This window comes from Brachionichthys hirsutus, chromosome 3 (assembly GCF_040956055.1).
Source record: "Brachionichthys hirsutus isolate HB-005 chromosome 3, CSIRO-AGI_Bhir_v1, whole genome shotgun sequence".
NCBI classification, from domain to species: domain Eukaryota; kingdom Metazoa; phylum Chordata; class Actinopteri; order Lophiiformes; family Brachionichthyidae; genus Brachionichthys; species Brachionichthys hirsutus.
In genome coordinates this window covers 886,454-897,170 of record NC_090899.1, presented here as the reverse complement: position 1 = coordinate 897,170, position 10,717 = coordinate 886,454, and the positions used below count along the sequence as shown (strand labels likewise).

At 52.6% G+C, this 10,717-nt stretch overlaps 1 protein-coding gene across 1 annotated transcript in view; it reads right to left on the bottom strand.

The window, feature by feature from the left end:
• Positions 1 to 2,943, bottom strand: part of prdm1a (PR domain containing 1a, with ZNF domain) — a 3,377-nt gene extending 434 nt beyond the window's left edge. The window contains 4 exon segments of the mRNA XM_068757254.1: positions 655 to 867; positions 870 to 906; positions 1,405 to 1,524; positions 2,659 to 2,943. Of these exon segments, the coding sequence (XP_068613355.1) occupies positions 655 to 867; positions 870 to 906; positions 1,405 to 1,524; positions 2,659 to 2,943 (655 nt within the window).
• Between the last annotated feature and the right edge of the window lie 7,774 nt (positions 2,944 to 10,717).

Below are 10,717 nucleotides of genomic sequence, written 5' to 3'. Positions count from 1 at the left end.
CTCTCTTTGTTTCCGACTAAGCTCGCTCTCCCTTTGATCCACGCAGCTCAGGCGCAGCAGCCTATCGGGTCGCGAGCCCATCTCACCAAGCAGGAGAAACCCATTGGGTGTTAGCGTTAGCCGCTAGCCTAGCGGGTCGCGAGCCCATCTCACCAAGCAGGAGAAACCCCTTCGGTGTTAGCGTTAGCAGCTAGCCTATCGGGTCGCGAGCCTATCTCATCCAAGCAGGAGAAACCCATTGGGTGTTAGCGTTAGCCGCTAGCCTATCGGGTCTCGAGCCCATCTCACCAAGCAGGAGAAACCCATTGGGTGTTAGCGTTAGCCGCTAGCCTAGCGGGTCGCGAGCCCATCTCACCAAGCAGAGAAACCCATTGGGTGTTAGCGTTAGCCGCTAGCCTAGCGGGTCTCGAGCCCATCTCACCAAGCAGGAACAACCCATTCGGTGTTAGCGTTAACAGCTAGCCTAGCGGGTCGCGAGCCCATCTCACCAAAGCAGGAGAAACCCATTGGGTGTTAGCGTTAGCCGCTAGCGTAGCGGGTCTCGAGCCCATCTCTCACACACACACACTATTGATTTTGCGTGTTCTGCTCTTTCACAATAAAAGTCCACCAAATCTCTTTCCGATCGGATTCTGTCGGATTCACACGACTTACTGAGCTTCTGCATCATCAGCTCGCCGGACGGCGGGTAGTGGAGGCGGCGGGCGAAGTCGTGGCAGTACCAGACGAGCAGCTCGGCGCCGGCCGGGACGGGCTTCACCGTGTAGAAGTAAATCTCCTCGCCATTCTGGCACGCCGCCAAGTTCTGCTCGGCGGCCGAGTGGGCCGGGTTCACGTAGCGCATCCAGTTGGAGCGGGTCTCGTCCAGCCGTCCACAAAGTGCTGGAACTGCTCGTCCACGTAGATCTGCAGCCGGAGAAGCAACGGAAACATCCATCAGGGTCTCCTGGTAACCGTGGAAACAACTCCACAAGCTGCATCGACATCTAAATAAATATATATATATATATTTATACATAAATAACGATCCGACTGCATCCGACCATTTACTCCCATCGCTCTCTCCATCCCTCCGTCAGACGGACGAGCAGAGAACAAGCGGCGACTCATTCTCTCTCGCCCCCCCTCCCTCTCTCAGCGTGAATGAAAGTGAGATATGAGCATGAATGGAACACACACACACACACACACACACACGCAGCAGGCAGGTCGGTGGGTTGTGAGCGTGTGTGTTCAGTTACCGGTAGCGATGGTGTGTGTGTGTGTGTGTGTGTGTGTTGACTTACAGGAACTGCATTGTGACTTGATATTTGTGCGAGGATGACATCATATCCTCGTCTCTCTCTCTCTCACACACACACACACACGTCACCCTGTGACATCACAGGAGGGGGGGGCACTCACCCTCCAGAAGTACTTGCGGTTGGCGTCTTTGGGGACGCCGTCGGTCGTGTAGACCTCGCCCACCAGGGGGCCGAAGCGCGTTCCTTTGGGGACGTACTCCCTGCTGCACACCCCGCCCACCTGCAGGAGGACACGCGTGTTGAACACGAGCTGGAACATGAGCGGCGACTTCCTCTGAACGTTTGTGCTGCAGCTTTAAACCAATCAGCTATTCCTGATTGTTTCATGCTAACCGCTTCGCCGCGGCGCCGGTGATGCTAACCGCTTCGCCGCCGCCGAGCTTCGTGTTTCACAGATCAGACATAAACACCGAGCTGTTTTGGGGCATCCCGCTTGCCGTAGACAGACGGAGTGTGTTTCACGCTGTGTCCATCAGGTCTAATTAACCCTTCGTTGTCTGCGCTAACGCAGCTACACGCCATCAGCCGGCTCTCGGCGGCGATGGCGATTAGTGTCAGCGCGTTGGGAGCGTTTTGAGCGTGTGGTCGGAGACGGCCGTTAAATCTCTGCCCCCCCCCCCCCCCCCGAAGCTCAACCTGTTTGTACTGGTGTTCGTTTCCTCCCATCAAAGACGGCTGGAGGGAGGGCGAGGAAGAGAAAAGAGGAGACACGGCGACGCCCCCCCCCCCCCCCCCCCCCCGACCAGAGTGCGCGTCCTTCTGACTGATTAACTTTTACTATTCTCTCTCTCTCTCTCTCTCTCTTTCTTTATGATCCAGAACTCAATCTTCTCCAATCAGAGCGGCAAACATCCCCCCCTCAGCCTTTCCCTTCTTCCTCTCCGGCTCCGATGTCCTGATATCCTATCAGCGCCGAAACAAAACAGGCCCTCCCTCTCTCCCTCCGTTCCCCTTGATAAGGGCCCTGACGAGAAATCCATGCCGTCACGCCACTTTTTCTCTTCGAGTTTTTATCTCACGAGGTGTCAAATTCCAAACGTGGGTCATGCAAACATGCCGGAGCGCCGCGTCCGAGCGCCGCGTCCGAGCGCCGCGTCCGAGCGCCGCGTCCGAGCGCTGCGTCCGAGCGCCGCATCCGAGCGCCGCGTCCGAGCGCTGCGTCCGAGCGCTGCGTCCGGATGAATACGAGCCGATTAAACACACAGCTCCCGTTACGGGACGTGTGTGTGTGCGTGTTTTATGACCCCGGCTGCACGCCGTGACTCACGCGTGGGTCACGGCGTGCAGCCGGGGCGGGGCGTGGCGCTTTTCTCTGCCGGCGTGTGAAACCGGCGACGCAGTTTGGAAGTCTGACCTCTTTGCTATCAGCCAGATGTTTGAAGGTCAGGTTTCGGGGCAGCGACGCCTCAGCCCTGGTCGTCGTCATGACGTCATCTGGCCCCGCCTCCCACGCCGTGTCTTTGACTATGTAGGTGCACTTCTCCTCAAACTCCGCCTCTGTCCATCGGCTCATGTCCGCCTCCTCCACGTCCATCTCTACGTCCACGGCCGTCCCAGCGCCGTCCGGGCCGGACGCCATCTTGGCCTCGTGGCGAGCGTCGTCCTGCTCCATCGTGTGCGCCCCCTCACTGGTCAACATGGCGGAGCTATGAGAGGTCGCCTGGTGGGGGAGGAAACAGACGGGGGGGGGGGGGGGGGGTTAGAGAAAATAAAGGTAAGCGGAAAAAATAAATGAAAAGAAGGAGAGCAAGAAAAAGGTGAAGGATCAAAAAGGGAAAGACATGAGAGAGAGAAGGGGGGGGGGGCGAGAGACAAAGATGAAAGAAGAGATGAGATGATAAGAACAAATAGCAGGAGCAAAGCGATGAAGAGAAAGATAAGAAGGGATAAAAAGAGAGCAGGAGCTGTGACTGGGGGGGGGGGGGGGGTCTGACTAACGGCGTCTGAGACAGGAAGCAGCTTAACTGTTTACACAAGACAACAAATAAACCTTCTATAAACAGAATATTCTCAACCTGGCAGAAACGCAACGCCCCCCCCCCCCCCAGCAACGACTTCATCTCCTGATCGATTGATCTCTCACTGATCTCTCCCTTCTTCTGTCTGCTCAAACCACAAAGTCTAAATCCACAGCGAGATAAGAGACGGATGAAAAAGACGAGTGCGGCGTCTCGGCCCGCCTCCTCCGTCAAATCAGCGATTCGAAGAGAATCGTTTCAATTCAGGGATAAATCAGGGTGATTGGAGCTGGACTCGGTGCCCCCCCCCTCCATGCCCCCCCCCCTCCCTCTTCCTGCCGCTGAAGACAGAGGAAGGAAACGCCGTCTGTGTCTGAATGAAGCTAAAATTGGAAGCAGAGCGGAACTGCAGCGGAACCGGCAAATCTTCCCGACTCCCGGCGTGTGTGTGAGTCGGGAACGGTTGGGAAGGGAGCGCCAACACATTCCCATTTGGGGGGGGGGGCAGAAGTGCAAACAAAACTTCAAATGCAATCCCACCCAACACACACTGATAGGATCTGAATCAGAATAATCCCAAAGGGGGATTCTGAAATTCTATAATCCCACGCAGGAAAACGGGATTATTTCAGTGATTTAACAATTACAAATTTTAATTCTGAGCTGCATCCTGAGAAAACACTTTAATATGTCAAGAAAGTAAAAAATAAATAAAATAATTGTTCCAATAAAACTATTAAAATAGGCCTAACCCTAACTTCCACGGTAGAACCATGAAGTCAGCCCGACCAGCCGATCCAGTTTCTGTTCCATCCGACATTTAACGAGGCGCTCTATTGATCACCTCGGAAAATATTTGTCCAAATATCAAAACGCTCCTTTTTGCATAACAGCTGCAGCAGAAAACGAATAGTGAAACCGAAGAAGTAGAAAAACACATTTCAGCTCCTCAGCGAACAGGCGGGGGCCGGAATGCCGCTTGAACGGTCCTTTACTATATTATTAGTATTATTATTTATTATTATTATTATTATGAATTATTATTATTATTATTAATTATTATTATTATAGTGGACTCAACATTTGAGGAGAAAAAGTTTTTTGTGATATTGTTTCAGTTTTAAAACAAAACTAACTTTTTTTCTTCTTTTATTTTCGAAAGTTTGCAACAAAAATAAAATAAAATCCCAAAGTGGGCTGAAAATAACTTTCAACAACTTTTCTATAAAAAATAAAACCCCAAACAAATAAAAAAGAGCAATAAATAAATACATAAAAAGCACAAAAAAAGACTCAAACTAATTCTCACTTTTCAACCTAAATAATCTTAAAACGTGAGAATGGTTCGGGACCCAGTTCGCGGGTTCTATTCCCTCCTTCCCCGTGCGCGGGGCTCCACGCACGGGCACTCACCGTGGAACTTTGGTCCCATCCACACATAAGGACGTCCGGTCGGGTCCCTCCGCTCGAGCGAGCGCGTGTCTGCGTGCAGGACAGGTGTAGCTCTCCCGTCTGATTACTCCGCCCCGGTGTGAGTTCGAATCCCCTCCGTGTCCTGCGTTCAACTGCGTGACGACGCCGGAGCTCTCGAACCAAGTTCCAGCGCAGGCCCGCCCCCCCCCCGCCAAGCCTCGCCCCGCCCCCCCCCCCCCGCCAAGCCTCGCCCCGCCCCGCCCATACAGGTCTCATAGCTCCGCCCCCCACCCCCCCCCCCCCACGCTTCCACACGCACACACTCGTCATAAAGCAGCAGCTTTCACCTGACGCCGCGCGCGAGCGCACACACACGCACACGCACGAACGTATTACGACCTTCCTCTAGGGGGCAGATCTGATCTGATTGGTGAGTTTTACTCTCTTTGTCTCTCTCTTTGCTCTTAAAATTGTTTTAATAAAGTTTAGAGGCTCTGCTTAAGTTACATTAATTTAATAGTAATCTATTACTGTTACTGGGACCTGAGATATTGGATATTTGATTATTTTCTCTTGTTTGACACATTCAGTATCCGATTACTTCAGACATGAGAGTAAATTAAATGCTAAAATCTACGGACAAAACAAAGAAGACGTTTATCGGGCTGGAAGCGGCGAGTCGCCGGTTCGAGTCCCGGCCCAGTGTGTGCGCTGCTGGTGGCTGGGGAGGGGCCGGCCTACCTCCGGGGCCCTGCCGAGGTGCCCCTGAGCAAGACATTGATCTCAGAGGCTTCACGATTGTAATGCTTCCTCTCTGTTGATCCTTATCTGCCCAGCTGGGAATGTTCTAGTCGGATGGTTCTCTCGTTCCTCCTCTTCTTCTCCTCTTTTCTTCTTCCCTCTCTCCGCCTCTCTTTGTCACTTTACATAAATAGATGCTGGAAACATCTCTGGATGGGCAGAAACATCTCACTCTCCCCGTTTTAACTCAATCCCACTCGCTCACTAACACTGGAAATTCCCGTCTAATTGCCCCCCCGACTCCCGCAATTTACCTCCTACTCACTGCCCCCCCCCCCCCCCCCTTTGATTTCCAAACTGTATTTACAGAAATGATTTTCCAGGCTGACCGCTCTTCTCCTCTACCAAAGATAAATATTCCCGCTCGGAATATGCTCTCCTCCACCGAAGCAAAATGATAAGGAATAAATGAGAAATAAATAACAACAAGCGTGTTTACTCGTCCTGTTGGAGGCGGGACGTCGGCGTTACCTCATCAGGTACAAAAGGTTTCTGCTCGGAGGTAAACATGGAAAAACTCCTGAACTTTCCTGCAGTTTGACTCAAAAACGATTCCAGACCCTTAAAGAGAGAAACATTCCCGTTCTTTACCGGGATAAATGAATTTCCCCCTCTGTGTCCAACCGGACCTTTAATCACCAGATCATCAGTTTCAGCCTTCAGACGCTGGACGAGTTTGTTTTCTTTCTTTCTCTAATGAAGAACGATGACGAGGAAAAGAAAACAAGCGACAGGAAGAAGAGAAGAAGAGAGAGAGAGAGAGAGAGAGAGACGGGACCTCCCTCCCTCTGGTGACAGAGGGTCTGACCACATCACTCGCTGCCTACTGCTTCCTGCCAACGGACGACCCCGACACACACACACACGCACACGCACACACGCACACACACACAGCTGTGGATCTGTCCCACAGCTGTCCCCAACCATGTTGATGATTTTCAAATCAAGCTGGGCCTTCCTCTGCACAACAACCACACGCACACGCACACGCACACACACGCACGCGCACGCACACGCACACGCACACACACGAGAAGATTTTCCAGGAAAGATGGAGGATCCAGATCAGTCGTTTTCTCTTCATTGGCTCTGGTTGGAGGGACGCTCCAGGGGCCCGCCCACCTGGGGATCTGCTCATGCTGCTCAGGTAGGTAGGATCGTACCATCTCTGGACTCGTGGGGGGGACGACACACACACACACACAAAGGAGAGGACGGCATATGCTTTGACTTCTTCAGATGCCACGCAGTCAAAGACCTCAACGCCCCACAATTTTTACGGACACGTTCCATTCCTGCAGGCGTCGACGGCGACAGATTTAGGGCGGAGCCTTCCTGCGCAGGGCGCCACGGCGAAAATTCGGTCACCGCGAGAACTTTCCTTTCAATATAGTCAAAGACAAAAATGCAGAAAATTGACCAAGACAAGGCATTCCATACTTTCCTTGAAGAGTGAGTGTGTGTGCGTGTGAGTGGGGTATATCTGGGGGGCATCGGGGGGGGGGGGCTTTTTGTGTTGTGTTGTCTTTTTGTTTCTGCTGTGGCCCTGAATGCATGCCTGCAGGAGACGGACACACAAAGGAGGACCACAGACCACCTGGGTCTGTGTTAGTTTAACAGAGGGCCTCTATCACGCACACACACACACACACACACACACACACAACACACTCCCAGTTCTGAGAGGTGAGGAGAGGGGGAGAGAAGATGAGTGGGATGGAGGAGCAGGAGGAAGAGGATGGGTGGAAGCCACAGGTGGGAGGAAGGCCTCCCGAAGTGGAGTCCGGATCGCTCCAGAGTTCCTGGAGAAGAGCCGGGAAGCAGGGTCACGTTCACGGTGAGACATTCCAGCAGGAGAAAAGTCGCACCAGATCGACAAAGCACGGAGGGATGGAGAAAGAAAAAAAGAGGCAGGAGAAAGAGAGAGAGAGAGAGAGAGTTTATCCTGATAAAGGTACCCTCCCCCGCTACCTCCCCCATCCTCTCCCCTGAGTTCCAAACATTTTAATTACGGCCTACAGGCCATTTGATGCCTCGCCAAAAACCGGAGAGATCGGCCATTGTCCATTTACTGTGAGTGTGTGTGTGAGTGTGTGTGTGTGAGTGTGTGTGTGTGTTACCAAATCACGGTTACACTGCAGACCAAGGCGTCGTGGTCCCTCAGAGTGTGTGTGTGTGTGTGTGTGTTTAGGGAGCTAATCCCTGAATAGAGAATCCATTAGGGAGAATTAGACTCAACATTTCTCAACCATGATCCCCTCTGTGTGTGTGTGTGTGTGTGTGTGCGCGCGCGTGAACACGTGGCATGTGTCAGGACCAAGGGCCTCAAAACAGAGGGACGGAGGAGGAGGGGCGTGGTTACAACTCTTAATCTTGTCAATCTACACACACACACGCACACACATGCACACGCACACACACACACGCACCACGGGGTGCATCTCAACACACTCCAACAGATGGCTGCAGCAGAAAGACGAAGGGTGAACTTGAGCAATACCCAAACCAGACCCCCCCCCCCCATTGACCCCCCAGTGTCTCTAGCTAATAACACACGACTAAACACGCTCCTCTTGCAACACGTTAGCACGCCTGATGCTACGTCTCCACCCGATCAGGACGGCGTTTTCGGAGAGAACTCCTTAAAGTTCCCGTTCACGAAAACGTTAAATAAATGTCCACCAGAGAGAGACGGAGCAGAGGACACGTCCGTCCGGTTAGTGAAGCGGGACGAGTCGGGGGTCGTCGTCGATTTCAGAAAGCGGCAAATGAAAGGAAGCCAAACTAATAAAGTAAAGGTTAAAAGGCAGCTCTGATGAAACGTTCGGGCTCTCCGGTAAAAGAGCTTCAAAGAGACAATGTTTATTTCTGATGATTTATTGCCTCGTAAAAAATTTAGATGAAGAAAAAATCCAGCCTGATCAGATGTAGCAGATTAGCTCTATTTGAGCTAAGCTAACCAGTACTTAGAAGTATTTGAACAGAACGAGACAAAGCACTTCCAACAAGTCGCCGGAGCGATGGCCGTTCGTCCGACGGCGATCGTCGGACGAGTTGGACGCATCTCAGAGACAAAAATAAACGGTCTGCACTTCAGTCAGAGAAACAGCGAGGCTTCCTGCACGCTCTCAGGTAGCCATTAAAAACCTCAGGACGTAAACATGTTCCAGCAATATTCCGGTAAACAGCGGAAACGTGCGATGAGTCAGTGCATGGAGCAGATAACACACACACGCACACACACACCACACGCACGCCGGATGTCACACTACCCCCTGTCCTGTAGTTTCCATGCTCACAGGCCCGAGGACAAACCGCCGTCTAATGCAACGATTACGCCGAGACGTTTGTGGTCGTGCAGAAAAATCTCATTAATAGTGACTTCATCTCCGAGGAATTTACCTTCCACCGTAGTGTTAATATTCCTGAAGAGATTCCCATTTCCCTGAACCCCACCCGTCCCGTCCCGGAGGTTGAAACCTTCATCTGGGAGACGGGACGATGCAATCCCAGATTTATTTGTGTATTTATTCGTGTATTTTTCCAGCTCTTTGTCTGGAGGACCGGACGACCTTTCGCCGTTAGATTTAACGACGAGGCGATCTTTGACGTTGTCACACTTCCTGGTTGCAGAGCGAGCCCTGAGGGACACCTCAGCCGAGGGCAGACATGAATGCAGCTCGATGCAGATGTTTCCGTGGTTACATGTTGAACTTGCCTCCTTCTGAGAAGCAGTCGTCTCCGCGCCGCGTCTCGCCGCTTTGCATACAGAGGGGTGTGGCGGGATCCGATCACCCGCTACCTGTGGAGACTCATTAAGGTGTTAACTGATGGATGTGATTGGATCAACAGGACGGATCCTGGCTGCTCCGTTATGATAATCAGCGCTCACACCTCTGACATTAACCGACCAATTAGCATGCACGACTTTCACCAATGTGATCACCCAAAACAAACTCACTTCCTGATAGCGTGGACACAAGGAGGGAGGCAAACCGTCGACACCCCGCCTCCCTGTCCTCTAAATCCTGGAAGCACACGAACGCTGTCGTTATCTCGTTGGTTGAGACGGATTCGTCTGGTCCAATCAGGGACGCGTTCTCTGGTCGGCGTTAAACGGAGCAGCGGCGTCCCGTTGTGGACAATGTGACTGCTTTTAAACGTGACATTCGTTCCAACCACCGCCAGCTAAGTGTACGTTTCCATAAATTATATTTTTTTTGGGGGGGGGGGGGGGGGGCAGGCTTGTGTTAAAAGGAAAATTGCTGCAATTACACAAAAGTGCTGGAGCCACGAAACAAGCGATAAAATGTTCATGTGGATCCTGGTCTAGTGGATCTAGGAATTAGTGTTCCAGGAAGTGATTTAGATTTTTATTTTGGCGAGGGGCCGGGGGGACTTTGTATTGTGTCCCCCCCCCCCAAACAACATGCGCGAACACACACTCCTGCCAAACGACGCAGAATGAAGCAAGACAATGGCCGCGGTCGGGCGAAAGTAGGTCATCATGAGGAGCTGAAGACCCTCAACCGACAAACACGCTAGCAGCAGCGGTACCGGCAGACACGCTAGCAGCAGCGGTACCGACAGACACGCTAGCAATACTGACAGACATGCTAGCAGCAGCGGTACCGGCAGACACGCTAGCAGCAGCGGTACCGGCAGACACCTTAGCAGCAGCGGTACCGACAGACACGCTAGCAATACCGGCAGACACGCTAGCAGCAGCGGTACCGGCAGACGACCTAGCAGCAGCGGTACCGGCAGACACGCTAGCAGCAGCGGTACCGACAGACACGCTAGCAGCAGCGGTACCGACAGACATGCTAGCAGCAGCGGTACCGACAGACATGCTAGCAGCAGCAGTACCGACAAACACGCTAGCAGCAGCAGTACCGACAAACACGCTAGCAATACCGACAGACATGCTAGCAGCAGCGGTACCGACAGACACGCTAGCAGCAGCAGTACCGACAAACACGCTAGCAGCAGCAGTTCAGCTCAGCCACACGCAAAGAAAGGCCTTTGAAAGACCGGACCAATCAAATCACAGCAAGCCGACAGCAACTCGTGGCGTGAACATCTGACACCTTGATGTCGGTTTGACTCGACTGTTAGCGAACCGCAGGCTAACGCTGATTAGATCAGACGTGCCGGAGTCCGCAGCAGCTCAGCCGTGACGCCGTGAAGACTCGATCTGCCGCTACCGCCGGAGACTTTAATTGTCTCTCAGTTCATGAT